Raw genomic sequence first — 18,796 nt, forward strand, 5'->3', positions numbered from 1 at the left:
GAGAACTTAACCAGAAAGGAACAGAAACTGCCTTCTTACTTGTGGGGCTTGCCCTGAGGTTTTGCTGGCTTGGAGGTACCATTTGGCAAAGAAGGCACTGGGAAAGGATTTGGAACATCGTCTGCAGGTCTCTGAGAAGTCAAAGAGGAAAGGCATCAGGTAAGTTATGTACTTAGGGGGAAAAATAGCCACATCAAAACTTTTCCTTTCTAAGATGAACATGCATTTATTTGTTCCAGGACATCTCTTTTCACCTCATTTTTAACAGAGCATGATGAGGATACGTGGCTTCTGACTAGAAATGTTCCAACAGGCTGAATATTTTCTAGAGGGTGGAAAAGAAGAAGTCACAGACTCTCCCCCCCCCACCCACTTTGATTCAGAAGCCCAAAGTGAGCATGAATTTGCATCTAGTGTTAGGCAGTAATACGGCTGCTGCTGCTCACCCACATGATGGGTGAACAGCCTGCTCATTTTTCCCCCAGTTGGATGCAAGTGACAGCAGTTCTTAAGGTTATTCTCAGAGAGGTCTGAAATACGTGGTTCTGAATGTTAGCTAGCAGAATTGCCCCTTGTTTCTAAAGCAGCGAAACATTTAACTTAACATTTGCAAACAACAAACAAACTCAAATAACCCGATTGATCAGTTGATCAATAACACTCTGCTACAACGAATCCAGACCCTCCCATTTGGGAGCAGGGTTTAAGGGGTTTGTTTTCTTCACTGCTCTTCCTTGCCTTAAGTGTAATTGGCGTGCATATTGGAAAAGAACTATGAAGAAATCTGTTTTAAAAAGCAAAAGGAAAGAACGATGGCCTCCTTTTCAACACTATTTGAAGCCAAATTGCCTCTCCAGTTTAACTTCCTGACATTAGAAGGGAACAGTCCTGAAAACAGAAAGAAACCTCTGCTGGGTCAGGCCAAGGTTTTAGCTAGTCCAGCATTGTCTCAAGAGGAGCAAGCTAGATGCCTCTGGAAACTGCACAAGCAGGGCTTGAAAACATCAACCCTACCCTTCTTTTGGCTGCTAGATGCTACTACAAGGTACAACGCATTGAAACATGGATATTCTATTTATTTATCATGGTCAGCCGCCACAGACAGACCCCCCCTCCCCCAATGAATCTATGCCATGCTTTATAAAAAGCCATTTTAGGTGGTGGCCATCATCGTAACTCAGAGCAATGAATTCCATAAATAGATTATGTACCAACTTTGGATTGGTATACAAGCTACAATCTTGCCCAGATCAGGATAACTTTGCTACAACAATCCATTCATTATTCGATTACTGTATTTTGTGCTATGCGGTACAAGGCTTTGGTACACTTTCAGTGAAAAGTGGTATTTAAATCTTTTTAAATATATAAAAAATAAAAGCGATCTTCCAATCATATCCTATGTAATTTATATAACTCCATCTTATTACACACACAAAATTCGCCTCTATATTCCCTCCTTTTAAATTTCGACATCGCTTTTATTTTTTGTGCTTTACTTCTTTTTTCTTTTTTTTTCTTTTTTTCCCCCTTTCTTCTTTTTTTAGAGGTGAAAAACCTTGTATATAATTATGATTTGTTGTTGTTATTTCTTCTTTTCCACTTTCTTGTAAATGAATATCTATGTCTTATTTGTATGGTTTTAATGATTGAAAGGAATAAAAAACATTTTTTAAAAAAATCTTTTAATATATATATATATATATAATAAATAAGTGTAATAATATGTGTGATACCAAGGATTGAACCTGCAACACGATGAATGTATTTTTAAACACTTCAGTGTTATTTTTAAATTTATACACCACCTGCCATGACAGGGCGGTTTATGGTATAAGTAACATCAGCCTGCTTGCTCCACCTACCCCCCACCCCCACCCCCAGGGTGAAAAGAGACACAAATAAACTAGGCAGAAAATGTTGAATGGGAAACTCACTGAAAAGGGGCAAGCATATACAGCAGAGGCAGTTCCCAGACTGACAGCTCTTGCACCCAACAGTTATTAATATTAGGGGCTGCTTGGGAGACTGGAGCAAGCCTTAAAATGCCCCCCCCAAATAAGTATTTGAAACCTTCTCCCCTGAGCAGCCCAAGACCAAGCACTGTAAGGAAGAGGTCATCATCAAAGGCTCCCAATTGTGCATTAGTTATTGACACCTACTTTGTTGCTTTTTGAGCTTTCGGAAGGCTTCCCCTCCAGTTTCCTGTGCTTGGAGGATGAAGGATCCTTGTGGCTTTCCTTGCTCTTGGCAGTGCTGATACTGAGGCCAGGAGGCTGGCTGCAGGCACCGCTTTCATTCTTTGGCCTCTTCTGGGCCATCTTGGCTGGCTTCTGCGCAGGAGACAACGGCGGCGGCGGCGGCGGAGCCGGCAGCGGTGGCGGCAATGGCATCTCTTTTCTTTGTGTCTCTACTGATGGCTTTGAAATCCTGGAGAGGGCGAATCAAATCAAGTTTTAAGCCATATGGCTTATTGTAAAGCGTTCCTTGGTGGAAAGACCCGAAACTCTTCAGGGGAAACACAGGAGCTCTCTGTTTAATTTAGTGGGAGATGCTGCAAAACAGATAGCTGAAAAGACTTCATCAAGAGCAGTGGGGAGGGGGAATTAGGGACTTTCTGGCAATTCATTGGCACATTAACCATCTGCAGAAGCCAAACATGTACCTAGAATAACACACCCTTGGGCTTTGTCTGTAAAGCAGAACTGAAGCTAAGGATCCGATTAAATGTAGCTGCTGGGAGACATAACAATTTGGTCCCCACAATGTCTGAGATCCAAAGAGCTACTTTCAGGTGCACCCAGAAGTTTGGGCAAACTACTGGTGTTTTTTTTTGCTTTGAACGCTCGGGACAAATGTGGAAGAACTTACGAAGCTATCCTCCCATTTCAAAAGTGGTTTGCCATCATAGGAACATGGCTGTTGTTCAAAGCCCCACTGCAGATGCAGAACCATTGTTTTTATTAATTATTATTATTATTATTATTAGTAGTAGTCTGTGCAGAGAAACTTTTTGCTTTTAAACAAAATGCTTTTCAAGACTGTCAAAAGGACTCCTTCTGGGCCCTTTCAGATCCATGGCTTAAGTCACAGTAAGTCATTTTGTGTACACTGAACATACCGGTAGATTTCGTTTGTGATCTCTGCACTGCACAGGGTCGGAAACTGGGGCAGCGACTCACAGTTGCAATGCTAAGAATTCTCTTAGCCAGACTGAAAGGGGACCACAATGCAGTCCTTTTATAGCGCAACAAGCAACTTTCAAACAAAAGACGCTCAGAGGTACCACCTGTTCCTATTTTTCTTCGGCTCAAGATTGCAATCACCCTGCATACATATTTATCTATAAAATCCTGCCGATTACTTTAGGATTAAGTAAAACAATGGATTGGCAAAGAATGTTAAAATATTGTCAGAATGCAAATTGATTATTTGTAGGAGTGCAACGATAGTAAGAACATCCTGCATAACGTGCTCTTTTAAGATTCAAAGGATTTATTGTTGCAGATTCTAGTATGGCCACCTGAAATTTAGTATCTTTAAAGACTATTTATTTGGTGCACTTATAAGCTGCTTTTCCTCCATGGAGCTCAAAGCAAAATGCATGGCACTCCTGCCCAAGATTTCACACCCCAAAACAATCCTATGAGGTAGTTTGAGCCAAGAGATAGTGGCTAACCCAAGATGTATTCTGAGCAAGGATTTGAACCTGGGTCTCCGCAGTCCTAACTCCCTAACCACTACATATTCATCATATTTTGTTTTTCAAATTCCAGCACCAGGTCTGGATACGTTACATAAGCTTTATGGCAGAACTTGGAACGTGAAGCTACATCATACATGCTCAAATCTAACACTCTCACACTCTTCGGAGACTATCTTGGTTTAATTCAGTGTTTCTTGAAGTTGTTGTCAGAGGTGTTGTAGGCTACTCCAGAGTAAAGACGCTCCAAGCCTCTGTGTCTTTAAGGCTTTTATTGTGCATTCTATGTACAGTGCAAAGAGAGCTCCAAGAACACATGTCTAGCTGCTTCCTTCAGATTCTCCCAATGCCCCCCGCCGGGAACGTTGCCAGCATAACAGCTTCGGGACGTGAAATCTCCTCCTCTTAGGTCTGCGTGAGGAGGACTTCCTCAGTTCCAGCAAGAACTTAAAAGTTTCTCCACTCGATGCTCCTGAGTTTTCCTCCCTCTCCCTTCCTGACAACAAGGGCTGGAGGGATGGCTCCTTGACGTTGTCAGAGCCCTGTTCCTCCGTGCCTCTGAGCTCTTCCCTTTCTCCTCCCCCTTCACTGCTGTCTGCCTCATTACTGGAGCTGCAATGTAAGGGTGTGGTCGGTCCCTGCACGGCCATTCCCTTACAGTTGGGTCCCCCAGCTGTTGTTGGACTACAATTTCCATCATCTCTGACCACTGGTCCTGCTAGCAATTGTAGGTCGATGATAGCAGTTGTAGTCCAAAAACAGCTAGGGACCCTCTCCTTGTGGCTGGCTAATTCCACAGTTCCACAGCACTTTGCAGAACTATGTTGCAATGTAGTCCAAGAACTTGATAGTCTGCGGCCTGGTTCAGAAGTAATGCAAAACCATGATTTCCACCTGCTAGAACAGGCTGTGGCAAAGCCTTCCCTTCTCCGTGCACTAACAGAGGAAGTTCAGAGCTTTCCATTTTCTGCCCCCCATCATATTTGAATGTGGGGAACTGTGGTTTTGTTCTAACCAGGTCCAAACATGATTTCAGGGCCCTTTTCCTTTTAAACGAATGAAAAACTGCAATTAGAAATGAGAGCTAAGTTCAAGAAACAATGGTTTGATTTATTCTTTATGTAAAAACATGCTGCATCCTCATCACAATTCACTATGCCCCCGATCCAAATATGCATATGTTTATATGCATTCATGTGCATCAGCCAGGGCTGCAGGAACACTGCCTCAGCAAGATATTTCCACGTTACCAGCCGTTGTTCTGTGGGCGAAAGGGCAGGACTCCCTGTTCTAAGCACCCAAACTGCAACAACAAAATTGCCCGAGCTCTTCCCCTTCTGGCGAGAGTTAAGAACACACAGTTCCCTGGCCGCATCAGGGTTTAGGGATTTGGTGCCCAAAGCCGGGGCAATTTTATAAAGTTTTAAAAGTAAGTGTCCTTACCAGCAAGCCTTGGGATCTACTAGGTGCCTCAGTTTTAATCTAAGGGGAAAGAACAGTTGGAACAAGCGCAGCACTGATAACAAAGCAAATATTTGCTAACTGTTTCGTAACATGCACATTAAACAACGCTGTGTATGGGGGTTTCTGGATATCGCCAGCACAGTCCCAACAGCCTTTAGTGGTGCAAGTAGTAGAAAAGGTTAGAATCCTACAAGTAAGACAGTCACAGCCACAATATCCATGCTGTAGACTTAGGCCACTCTTTAGCCAAAATAAAGATTTTTTAAATAAAAGTTGAAAGCACAAAAAGGGAGCCACTGTCCCCCACTTATTTACACAAGCAACTTCATACTCACTTGTTTTTACTGGAGTCTTTGTGACCTGATAATGGGGGTGATTTGGTTTCTCTATCCATCTTGACTTTTTTCTGATCATTTCTCAGAGAATCTTCCTGCTGATAAAAGGACAGATGCAGAACATGACAGTATTATTATTATTATTATTATTATTATTATTATTATTATTATTAACAACTGGATTTCTTACCTGCATTTCACCAAATGGACTCAGGCCAGGTGTCAATAACATACAAATATTAGTGTTAAAATCAGTCAGCATTGTTGCTGTTTTTCCATCCTGGCTAACAGCAAGTGAGCTGGGCAGCTGGATCAGGGAAGGAGCCACAGGCTTGCGTCCATGGTTTCCCATGCAGCTAGTGGAAGGATGTTTCTATGTACATAGTTTTCCCAAGCTGCAGGAGGGTCTAAAGGCACAATAGAGAGAAGCTACTGGAGGCCTGTGGACAAACTCAGGTCCCCAAGTAGCCTGGCTGATCCCCAAGTAGCTTTGCCATCTTCCAGTTATGCAGCACGGACTCGGGAAAAGGGCTTGTCTAACGTATTTGGATGAGGTTTGTACAGCAAGAGAGGCTTCAACGAGGCACTTGCCTTCTTCTGTATCACAGCTGCTGAGTTCCTCCACGCACGAGCAAGGAAGAGAAGAAGAAGAGTTTGGACTTGATATCCTGCCTTTCATTCCCCTTAAGGAGTCTCAAAGTGGCTAACTATCTCCTTTCTTCTTCTCCTCCTGCACAACAAACACTGTGAGGTGAGTGAGGCTGAGAGACTTCAGAGAAGTGTGACTAGCCCAAGGTCACCCAGCAGCTGCATGTGGAGGAGTGGGGAAGCGAACCTGGTTCACCAGATTAGAGTCCACTGCTCTTCATCACTGGTCAAATGCTGTGTCAAAAACAGCTGAGGGGCCTAAAAGGAGAAATTTGCCCAAGTCTTCATTGCTGTTCACACTGCCACTGAGGTGAGGTGGTTAAAGGCCTGTCTGCTCAGCCCTCAAGCTTCAGGGGGAGTGAATCAATTGGCTGAAAATGTGGCTGGTGGGGGGTGTTAATTGCTTGCTAGAAAGTGTTATATCTATAGAGATGAATGTGACTGACTTCATATTGCTCCCCCACAAAAAGCTGCCAATTATTAATCAGCATATGGCATGCCGATTTCAAAATGTAATTTAACGGTCCAAGCAAGAGAGAAATCTCTACCCCAGCAAGACCAAAAAAGACCCAAAAAATACAGTATTTTTTCCCTGACCTTGGATGATTCAGATAAGGCTGCCTTTTGAGCCTATTCAATACGTCTATTCAATAGATTTAAAATTTCTGCGGAGTATGAATTAAATGCAACAGAGACTGCAACACAAAAATTCCTTCTGGTCAAGTCACTGATGACATCTGATTGTACAGTAGTTTTGTTTGCCAAAAGGAAAACACACACCAGAGAGTTAACCCCACGCAGATCCCCCCAAGCTATTTCAACAAGAATCAGATACATGTGAGGGGGAGAAGGAGGTTACCGAGACAACTTTTATACACAGATGCTTCCTACAGAAAACCACCACCGTCCGAACCAGGGGAAAATCAGGAGTAAGTTAAAAAAGAACGTACTATGAAAAGCAAAGCAAGTAAACTTTGGAATTGCATGATCTTAGCCACAAGACCAATCTCAAAAATGACAGAATGATCTCGATCATGACAGAATGACAGAATGATCTCGATACGAATCCAAGGCAGACCTTTTAACATCACAGTAATCCAAGTTTATGCACCAACTACCGGTGCTGAAGAAAGGGAAATTGACCAATTCTATGAAGACCTACAACACCTTCTAGAAATGACACCAAAGAAGGATGTTCTTCTCATTACAGGGGATTGGAATGCTAAAGTAGGGAATCAAGAGATAAAAGGAACAACTGGCAAGTTTGGCCTTGGAGTTCAAAATGAAGCAGGGCAAAGGCTAATAGAGTTCTGTCAAGAGAACAAGCTGGTCATCACAAACACTCTCTTCCAACAACACAAGAGACGACTCTACACATGGATATCACCAAATGGGCAGCATCGAAATCAGATTGATTATATTCTCTGCAGCCAAAGATGGAGAAGCTCTATACAGTCAGCAAAAACAAGACCTGGAGCTGACTGTAACTCAGATCATCAGCTTCTTATAGCAAAATTCCAGCTTAAACTGAAGAAAGTAGGAAAAACCACTGGGCCAGTAAGATACAATCTGAATCAAATCCCTTATGAATACACAGTGGAAGTGAGGAACAGGTTTAAGGATTTAGATTTGGTGGACAGAGTGCCTGAAGAACTATGGATGGAGGCTCGTAACATTATACAGGAGGCAGCAACGAAAACCATCCCAAGGAAAAGGAAATGCAAGAAAGCAAAATGGCTGTCCAACGAGGCCTTACAAATAGCGGAGGAGAGGAGGCAAGCAAAATGCAAGGGAGATAGGGAAAGATACAGGAAACTGAATGCAGATTTCCAAAAAACAGCAAGGAGAGACAAGAGGGTCTTCTTAAATGAGCAATGCAAAGAAATAGAGGAAAACAATAGAATGGGGAAAACCAGAGATCTGTTCAAGAAAATTGGAGATATGAAAGGAACATTTCGTACAAAGATTACCATAATCAAGGACAAAAGTGGTAAGGACCTAACAGAAGCAGAAGACATCAAGAAGAGGTGGCAAGAATACACAGAGGAATTATACCAGAAAGATATGGAGGTCTCGTACACCCCAGGTAGTGTGGTTGCTGACCTTGAGCCAGACATCTTGGAGAGTGAAGTCAAATGGGCCTTAGAAAGCACTGCTAATAACAAGGCCAGTGGAAGTGATGATATTCCAGCTGAACTATTTAAAATTTTAAAAGATGATGCTGTTAAGGTGCTACACCCAATATGCCAGCAAGTTTGGAAAACTCAGCAATGGCCAGAGGATTGGAGAAGATCAGTCTACATCCCAATTCCAAAGAAGGGCAGTGCCAAAGAATGCTCCAACTACCGCACAATTGCCCTCATTTCACACGCTAGCAAGGTTATGCTTAAAATTCTACAAGGCAGGCTTAGGCAGTATGTGGACCGAGAACTCCCAGAAGTGCAAGCTGGATTTCGAAAGGGCAGAGGAACCAGAGACCAAATAGCAAACATGCGCTGGATTATGGAGAAAGCTAGAGAGTTCCAGAAAAACGTCTACTTCTGCTTCATTGACTATGCAAAAGCCTTTGACTGTGTCGACCACAGCAAACTATGGCAAGTTCTTAAAGAAATGGGAGTGCCTGATCACCTCATCTGTCTCCTGAGAAATCTCTATGTGGGACAAGAAGCTACAGTTAGAACTGGATATGGAACAACTGATTGGTTCAAAATTGGGAAAGGAGTACGACAAGGTTGTATATTGTCTCCCTGCTTATTTAACTTATATGCAGAATTCATCATGCGAAAGGCTGGACTAGATGAATCCCAAGCAGGAATTAAGATTGCCGGAAGAAATATCAACAACCTCAGATATGCAGATGACACAACCTTGATGGCAGAAAGTGAGGAGGAATTAAAGAACCTTTTAATGAGGGTGAAAGAGGAGAGCGCAAAATATGGTCTGAAGCTCAACATCAAAAAAACCAAGATCATGGCCACTGGTCCCATCACCTCCTGGCAAATAGAAGGGGAAGAAATGGAGGCAGTGAGAGATTTTACTTTCTTGGGTTCCTTGATCACTGCAGATGGTGACAGCAGTCACGAAATTAAAAGACGCCTGCTTCTTGGGAGAAAAGCAATGACAAACCTAGACAGCATCTTAAAAAGCAGAGACATCACCTTGCCGACAAAGGTCCGTATAGTTAAAGCTATGGTTTTCCCAATAGTGATGTATGGAAGTGAGAGCTGGACCATCAAGAAGGCTGATCGCCGAAGAATTGATGCTTTTGAATTATGGTGCTGGAGGAGACTCTTGAGAGTCCCATGGACTGCTAGAAGATCAAACCTATCCATTCTTAAGGAAATCAGCCCTGAGTGCTCCCTGGAAGGACAGATCGTGAAGCTGAGGCTCCAATACTTTGGCCACCTCATGAGAAGAGAAGAATCCTTGGAAAAGACCCTGATGTTGGGAAAGATTGAGGGCACTAGGAGAAGGGGACGACAGAGGACAAGATGGTTGGACAGTGTTCTCGAAGCTACGAACATGAGTTTGACCAAACTACGGGAGGCAGTGGAAGACAGGAGTGCCTGGCGTGCTATGGTCCATGGGGTCACGAAGAGTCGGACACGACTAAACGACTAAACAACACAACAACAAGCCACAAGACCGAGAAATGATTAGCTTGCTACTCAGTGACTATTTTTACCAGTCAGCTCACTACCCCAAGTCAATTGCTGCATCTAAAAATTTTAAATACAAATGAATAAAAGGCAGCAAAGGCATTGTAACATTTCAAACCAGTGTGTCATGTTGGGCAACATTTAATTTTCTTGCTTAGTTTTCTTGCTTTTAAGAAAAAACAGTATATGGATGTTAAGCAGCTAAGTTACTTGCTTGCCACTTTTGATTACACCAACCCCTAATATCCTACCTATCTATCCTTAAAGAAAGAAAACAACATGTGCACAAAAAGTAATGTTGTTATCTGGCCAGCTACCATTACGTAGGATTTTCTACGTGTTACTGATTTAATTGTGTAAGGTCGTTTTAAGTTTCTGATTCGATCATTAATATTTTGTTCTATATTTGGTTTTTATTTTGTACACAGTTTTTGAGATTGCAAGAGAAGCCCAGGAGTCACATTTATACATCCCACAATGCTCCAGAATGCATGGCAGGGCCCCCAATTCATCCATCCCATTAAACCATTAAACTGGTGCACACTTCTTAGAGATTATTTCCACAGCCAAGAACAAGCCTTGATTTCTGCTTGCAGTTTGCATGCAGTGGTGCAGTGGCAGCACCAATGGAGGAGAACTGTGCAAACTTTTGAGCATCGTGCACCAGCACTCTCCATTTAATGTGGCATGTGAGCCAGGCTACTGTCACCCCGGGGGTTGCTGTAGAAAATTAAAATAGCAGGTTCACAGATGCAGCCAGCTGTCACAGTGGAGAGAGGGCAGCTGCTTTAGGATGTCTGGGCCTGATACTGATCCCTTTTCTAATCATCTCTAGCATGGAATCTTCTGTTCTCTCCACCACTATAATGCTGAGTTGAGCTGAGCTGCCATCTTCATTGATCTCAAGATCTCAAAGAATCACAGCCAGTACAGTACACTTATTAACACACACCAACAGAATGTGGTTAGTGGAGGTGATGTAGCCCTGAATGTATTCTTCTTAACTGCTGAAAATAGAGCTAAGAAGGGATGGATGTTGTGGGTCCTATTTTTGATTTGATTTTTAAGCGAAGAAACAAACAAATAAATACAGTGGTACCTCATGTTGTGAATGGGATCCGTTTCGGCGGCCCGTTCGCAACATGAAAAGGCCGCAAACATGAAGCGCCGCATCTGCACACACACGTGACGCAATGCGCAAAGCGCATCTGCACATGTGCAAAGCATTATTTAGCACTTCTGCGCATGCACGCAGGTTACAGACGCGCTGAACCCGGAAGTAACCCGTTCTGGGACTTCCGGGTTTGGCGCGTCCGTAACCTGAAAAGATGCAACATGAAGCGGATGTATCATGAGGTATGACTGTAGTGTATGGTAAAATAAACACACTAAATACTGAAGGGTTAAAAAGAAGAAGTACCAACTGCACAGCTCTCCCTTTCTCACCTTTCTCTTTTTGACAGACTTGCTTGGCGCATCCACACTCTTCTTGTCTGCATCCTGCTTCTTCATGCTGTGGCTCTCTCTGACCTCCAGTCTTTTGGGGCAGTCCCCTCCCTTCCTGGGTGGATGTGGGACCCGCGAGAGGAGAGCGAGCTCAATTTTAACCACAAGCGACGGAGGGGCCGGGCAATCCCTCAAGGGCGACAGCAACTTCTTATCCCTGATAGGCAAGAGAAACCTGTCCTTGTCCTCTCTTACCACAACAGCTGGTTTCGTGCCGCTAGTTCTGCCGGTGGCGGGAACCCTGGGGCTCTGGCTCAAAGGGCTGAGGGGCAACAGCTCCAGGGCACTGCCAACCGCACTGTCTTTTGCAGCACCCTGGTCCGAGAACAATTTAACAGTGGCCTGGTGTGAGCTCTTGTGCTTTTTCTTCTCGGCGGGCTCTGGCACTGCCAGCTTCAGTTCCTTCTTGTCGCCAAGCTTCAGCCGCCCTTTCGTTTTCACCTTGGGCTTGTCTTTGGAAGACTGGTCCTTCGCCCCATACAGACCGGGTGGCTCACTCTCTACTGTCAGGCCTCTCTTCGGCTCCTCCGGTGCTGCGACTTTGCTGGACTTCCTGGGCTGCTTACTGCCCACGACCTGGTGGAATTGGGGTTCCTCTGTGTGCACCGGAGACTTCTGGTAGCTGCGCTTGGTAGGGAGGTGTACCTCTTGAGCTGACCGAGGTGCTTTGCTGGCAGTTTTCGAGTGTCCATCTGTTGGTTGTGAGCATTCCCTTTTGCTGCTGCCGCTGCTGCAACTTTTCCCTTGCCCCTTGCCTTCCTGGAGACTCCCCCTGCTGCGGTCATCCTCAAGGAAATTCTCGGTGGGAGACACCGGCTGGTTCACCTTGATCAGCCAGTTGTTCAGCTGCCATCTGTTGGATGTCTGTGGATCGGGCTGTGGCAAAAAAAAAGAGAAACACCAGTTGGTTGTGCGCCTGTCACAAGGTGCATTGCTTCATCTGCACCATACCTCTGGGGCTATGGTTTATATTATGAACTGAGCAAGGCTGGAAGGACCAGAAATGGTGGCTTTGCCCAAGAACATAATCCTGATGTGAGCCCAAGCCCAGGCCAAGAGCTTCACTCTTCCACATCCACCACCCAAATGGCTCTGCCTTTTCTTTGTTGCGGCGCCATGTCTGGGGCTGTCTCCCAGGAAACCTGCCTGAGGTAGCTTCTCTTACTTCCAATGTGCGGGGCTTCAGGTATAAGGGACTAAATGTGGTCCTCCAACCCACTGGGACCATACCCAGGCCAGACTCCTCACCAGCTGTGCTCCACACCCTCAAGCCACTTGGGATGGAGAGGGGATGTTGTGTGTGCATGGAAGTAGCCCACTGTATATATTCAAATCCATTGCGCTCTGCCCCATTTGGCCCTCCCCACCACTGTCAAGTGAGCCCCCACCAAGACAACTGCGCCAAATGCACAGAGTCACTCGAAGGCTCGGTTCTCACTCAGATAGCAAACCTGTCCCTTGTCTATACCGCTTCAGACTGAAGGTAGAAATTTTAATGATTTCACACTCCGCCATACAAAAACAGAAATAAAATCTCTGTGCATAGAAAGCAGGCCTGTCAGAGAAAAGCCCACTTGTCCCCAATGTGCTAATTTTCTATGCACAAGGGGTATATTTATTTATTTGTATGGAAAAAGCATCCTATGAGCCCTCGTCTGCAGCCCAAAGCGGTGCAGCCCAGACACAGTGAGAAAACCAGGTGATTCTACAATCAAAAGTGTAATCAAAATGGTATTTTGCTTCTCTCTCTGTTTCATATAAAGGACTGCAACATGGGTCCCCTATTATTATTATTATTATTATTATTATTATTATTATTATTATTAGAATTTACATACCGCCTCTACCCAGAGGTCTCAGGGCGGTTCACAGAACAAAATCAAAATATAAAACCACAAAATACATAATCAAAATAAAAACAACCCAATACCCTCCTCTCCCAGAAAATCCCATAGGACGTCAATCGAAATCAACCAAAGGCCTGGTTAAAAAGGAACGTTTTTGCCTGGTGCCTAAAGGTGTATAATGAAGGTGCCAATCGAGAAGGTTGAAGGGCAATGAATTACGGCCAATTTTTAAAAGATGGTTTTCATAAATCCATAGATCCTCAAATAGCCGCACTAAGCTTGACATTATACCAATGACGTAAAAACAGATTTTCATTCCCAAAGCTATTTCACAACACTCCTGCTCTTGATTATGACACTATGGTGCTCTTTCCCAGTTTGGCTTCCCAAGTAGGTCAGTGAAGGCCTCCAAAACTGAATAAATCAAGTCAAGTCCAGCCACGTCCCAGGGAAAAAGGAGGAGGGAAGGAACCCTTCCTACATGAATGTTCCACACAGATTTCTGGAAAAGGTCTAAATCTTGTTAAAATTTGCTTTAATAAAAAAAAAAGTTGCACATATACAATCATATAAATAAAATAATTGGGATCGAAAAGTTTGAGCTAAAATTTCAAAACAGAACTTAGATGCAGAGAAGGTTCTGAACTCAAAACCACTCAAAACACAGACAGAAATTTCACCCTTGTCCAAATAGTTCTTTGATTTGTCGGCAATAATAGAGGTCTTATGTTCATCGTTCAGAGGACACTTTACAATTGCTCCATATGGCAGATGTCATCACCACACAGAGCACATGCAATTGACAGGCACCAGCACACCAGGCCTTATCCCTGAATTTGTAAATTTCATTGGGGGTTTTTTAAGCTTCTGATCATTGCACTTATAGGGCAAGACCCGAGGTGACAGCTGTAGGTAGCATTGTATCCAACTGTTCAGTAAGAAGCAAAAACTTCCCCCCACCTTCCACTATTCCAGCCAACAGTTTGCAGTGAAAGGTTACACCAGGATGTATCTGAAGGTCCTTCCTCCTGGATCATGACCACTCCACCCAGTTTCTGTGCAATTCTGCAGCCCTGTACAACACAGTCCCCCTCAGCCAGGAAGGTAAAGGGGGCAGTAAGGAGGAGTGGAAGAGAAACATTGGTTGATGCAAACTCCCTTCCACTTGCACAACCACTGGATATAGTCTGTTGGCTGGAAGGCAGGAAGAGGCCTTGGGATGCCTGATAACCCTATGGCCATCATTATTATTATGTACTGGAATTATTTAATGTATTAAATACACTTTGAATATATTTAGATGCTTCGATTTAAGGTTTTGTCTGTTTTGCATTCATGTAATTTTTTAAAAATACGTGTGTTGTCTCTTTTTTTCAAGCTGCGTTTTCTACAGGTCAGTTTCATTTGGTGTGAGACGTTGGTGTTGCATGCAGTGTTAGGTTAGGAAGAAAAGGGGGAAAGAGGGGGGAGGGGAGAATGGTGAGTGGGGTAGGGTCGGGTGGCAATGCTTCTATTCTTCTACATGGTATATGTGTGGGGGTTTGTGTCAGCATCACTTGTGTGGGTTCTCTTTACTATCCGCTTGTTGTATTTCTTTGGGGGTGGGCCTAGGGTGTGGTTGGTTGTCTTTGATTGGCTGTAGTGAAATTTGTTTTTTGTGTGAGTGGTGTGTGTGTGTGTGTGTTTGGATCAGGTTAGCCAGATTGATTTGAACGCTGTTGGTGGATTCTTGTCGTTGTTTCGTTGGGCTGTGTACCGTGTTTCTCCAAAAATAAGACACCGTCTTATATTTATTTTTCCTCAAAAAAACACACGGTGGCTTATTTTCAGGGGATGTCTTATTTTTTAAATTAAGTATGGTACAGTTTAACCTACAAGGTTAAACTGCCTATCACTATGGCTTATTTTCGGGGTATGGCTTTATTTTCGGGGTATGGCTTATTTTCGGAGAAACACGGGTATGTGATAAAGGGGAACCATACCGGGGTGAAGGAGTCTTCTTCTATTTGCACTGTGCCTCTGTTGAAACATTTCTGGCTACATGGCCTGAAGGTTGTGACTTTCAGCCGGTGGCTAAAGTATGTGCTGATGGTGTTATGTGGACAGCTGGACTACTGTAGCACAGGGTTTGAATGTACAGCGTGGGAAACTGGGGGAGTGGAAAGGGACCAGTAACGTGGTAGAAGAGACCGACAGCATTCTGCTGATAGAACAATTATCTGATTGGCTAAAAAAAAAAAGTCAAGAGGGGCCTCCTATTGGCTATTCACAACACACAGATCATGCACTTTAAAAAAAAAAAGGTACACCATACCTCAGGTGTGGATGCTCTTGTTGGGGGATCATTTGCTTCACTTTCACTGGAGCTGCTCTCACTCTCAGAGTCAGAGGAACTGTCCGAGTCGCTTGTGCTCCCAGACTCTGGGCTGCTGGAATGTGCTAATGCCACACTCTCAGGCTGTGATTGTGGGGCACTGCAAGTCAATACCATGAGATAAAATTAGAAGCGGGTAAGGATCATCTTTCTGCACTTCCACCCCCTCCAGACAGGCCAGCACTGGGGTGGAGGTTGGGGAGAGGGAGAGGGAGAGGGAGAGGGAGAGGGAGAGGGAGGGAGGGAGGGAGGGAGGGAGGGAGGGAGAGAGAGAGAGAGAGAGAGAGAGAGAGAGAGAGAGAGAGAGAGAGAGAGAGAGAGAGAGAGAGAATCCAACCAGCATCATTTAAAACATTCTATCATTGTTCACTGGGGGATCACATTCTCCTGATCTCTCAAAAGGATGAAAATGCAAAAGTGCTAAATCACACACACACACACCGGGGGGGGGGGGAGAGAAGGAGACAGAGAAACATTGCTAGGAAGACAAGGGGGCTTTTGAGAGCGACTGAGTGATACACCTGCCCGGAAAAGCAGAAGATCAAACACATTTCATCTAATGACCAAACTACACAATTTTCCTGGGGGAGAGTAAATAAGTTCAAAACATGTACGTACGCCCTGGACTTTTTAACAGGCATAGGCAAACTCCAGCACTCCAGATGTTTTGGGACTACAATTCCCATCATCCCTGACCACTGGTCCTGTTAGCTACGGGTGATGGGAATTGTAGTCCCAAACATCTGGAGGGCCGGAGTTTGCCTACGCCTGCTTTTAAACCTTGTTTTATAGAATCGCAGAATTGTAGAGTTGCAAGGGACCCGTGGGGCTCATCTAGTCCAACCCCCTGCAATGCAAGAATCCCAGCTAAAGCATCCATGACAGATGGCCATCCAACCTCTGCTTAAAAACCTCCTCCAATGAAGGACAGCCAGCATACCCTCCCAAACTGAAAAAATTCAACTGCTGAACAGCTACTGCCATCAGAAAGTTCTTCCTGACATTTAGGCAGGAACTCCCTTTTTTGTAACTTGAATCCATTAATTCAGGTCTTACCCTCCAGAGATTTCCATTACCTTACCGTATGATTCATATTACATTTTGTATTCTATTTCTGTATGTTGCTTTTGTTTTAAACGTAGAACGGTTTTTAATTTTAAAAATAAGAATATTTATCTTAATCCATGGAACTATGGATGGTGATCACATTTTATCTTCACAATCACAGTGGTGAACTAGATATCTAGGAACCCCAATCATACTGGTCAATTACTCTGCCTCCACTGTTGGGACTCGCTAGTGGATAGATTTGCACTCAGTTCCTACATGTGAGCTTTCTGTTGGCTGCTGCAGAGAACAGAATGCTGGGCGAGATGGGCCACTGGCCTGATCCAACAACACTTCTCTTACACTCTGAATTCTAGTGCTTTGAAGAAGCAGGGAAGTATTAAAACAACCTCATGATTTCCCTCCAAGTGTTACCAAATTATCCCAATCAGTGAACAATTCAGTCAGTCTCTCTCTCTCTTAACCTCTCACCCACAACCCCGAGCTGCTTCCACAAAGATTTCTGTTTACATGCATAAAACAACTTGTGAGATGTTCCCCACCTCCACCTCCCTGTTCTTTCCAAGAAATCGTACCTTGGAGGAGTGGATGAGGAAGACGGCTTATCAGAAACCTAAGTATTTAACAAGAACAAAAAAAAAAGGAGAAAGGTTAGTATAAGCAGGTCAGACAGGAAAACAGGCCATAAATATTTTTAAAGGTATTCTGGTTATTTGCTGGATTTATAAATTTTATCTACACACACTGACTTGGTCATCGTCACCCTCGTCACTATCGCTGATCTCAAGATCTTCATGTAGCATTCTGAAAGAGAAAAGAGGGAATGTTTTCAAGTTTGTTTTCAAAGTTTTGATTAATCTACACTCAACATACTACTCAGCTGGGAAAGCACTCTTTGCTCAAGTTTTGTCTCTTCACAGTATTTTTCTTGGAAAACAAGCACAGGTTTGATTTTTGCACTCCAAAGAAAAAGGCCAAGCTGAACTATTTCCTCTGCAGAACAAGAGGACTTCATCTTCCCTGGAGTCTCTGCTCGTGAAAACTAATATAGTCATTGCTGTAAAGAAAGATTCATGCTGCATGCTCCCATAAAACAGAGATCTGGAAAGTGTTCCTATCTGCCTGTCAGAATAGGGCACACTGGTTGTGAAATGAATAAAAGTGTTCATGGGTACTAATGCCTGTTGACAATCTGGTGCCATAAACCTCACTAGTAACTCAAGAAGAACCATCGGGTGGCAGAAGTGATGGCAACCAAGGATTTGGAGTTTGCTATTATGTGAACATTTGCTATTATGGTGCTGGAGGAAACTCTTGAGAGTCCCGTGGACTGCAAGAAGATCAAACCTATCCATTCTGAAGGAAATCAGCCCTGAGTGCTCCCTGGAAGGACAGATCGTGAAGCTGAGGCTCCAATACTTTGGCCACCTCATGAGAAGAGAAGAATCCTTGGAAAAGACCTTGATGTTGGGAAAGATTGAGGGCACAATGAGAAGGGAATGACAGAGGACGAGATGGTTGGACAGTGTTCTCGAAGCTACGAACATGAGTTTGACCAAACTGCGGGAGGCAGTGCAAGACAGGAGTGCCTGGCGTGCTCTGGTCCATGGGGTCACAAAGAGTCGGAAACAACTAAACAACAACAATTATGTGAACAAAAGAGGGGAAATGACTGGCTTGAGGACGCAGTCATTCTTATGACAGCTTTAAAAGGGTTTCTTTTAGCTTTTTTATATTGCTGCACTCCACCTTGATACTTTTTGAGAGGGCAGTATATAAATAACTTAATAAATAAATACGAATAAATGTGTGTGTGTGTGTGTGTGTGTGTGTGTGTGTGTGTGTGTGTGTGTGTGTACACACACACACACACACACACACACATACACAGATTTTTTAAAAAAATAAATTTTTATTAGTTTTGCATAAAGCTGTACACAACACACCCATTCCAAAAATGAAGAGGTTCTTTCGATCCTTTAGACCCCCTTCCCTCCCTCCATGGGTTCCATTTCTAAATTTTATTCCTGCATCTTTTACTATAATCTATCTATTATATCATCATGGTAACCATGGAGTGCCTGGTGTGCTATGGTCCATGGGGTCACGAAGAGTCGGACATGACTAAATGACTAAACAACAACAACAACCAAAGTTAATGTTACTTTACAAGTGCCATTGTATTCCTACCA

At 43.8% G+C, this 18,796-nt stretch overlaps 1 protein-coding gene across 9 annotated transcripts in view; it reads right to left on the reverse strand.

The window, feature by feature from the left end:
- The window catches only part of AFF1 (ALF transcription elongation factor 1), a 147,595-nt gene that overhangs the window by 11,528 nt on the left and 117,271 nt on the right, over positions 1-18,796 (reverse strand). For 3 of the 9 annotated variants that reach the window (XM_088660548.1, XM_060278426.2, XM_088660547.1), the window contains 7 exons: positions 17,354-17,408; positions 17,180-17,217; positions 15,477-15,636; positions 11,256-12,191; positions 5,503-5,600; positions 2,163-2,430; positions 40-131 (listed from right to left, as the gene is read on the reverse strand). In XM_088660548.1, the coding sequence (XP_088516674.1) occupies positions 40-131; positions 2,163-2,430; positions 5,503-5,600; positions 11,256-12,191; positions 15,477-15,636; positions 17,180-17,217; positions 17,354-17,408 (1,647 nt within the window). Of the gene's footprint in view, positions 1-39; positions 132-2,162; positions 2,431-5,502; positions 5,601-11,255; positions 12,192-15,476; positions 15,637-17,179; positions 17,218-17,347; positions 17,409-18,796 lie in introns of all 9 variants that reach the window. The other 6 variants (XM_035111870.3, XM_035111873.3, XM_060278427.2 and 3 more) reach the window with 3 other exon arrangements.

The sequence above is a fragment of the Zootoca vivipara genome, chromosome Z1 (genome assembly GCF_965207765.1).
Source record: "Zootoca vivipara chromosome Z1, rZooViv2.hap1.1, whole genome shotgun sequence".
Classification (NCBI taxonomy): domain Eukaryota; kingdom Metazoa; phylum Chordata; class Lepidosauria; order Squamata; family Lacertidae; genus Zootoca; species Zootoca vivipara.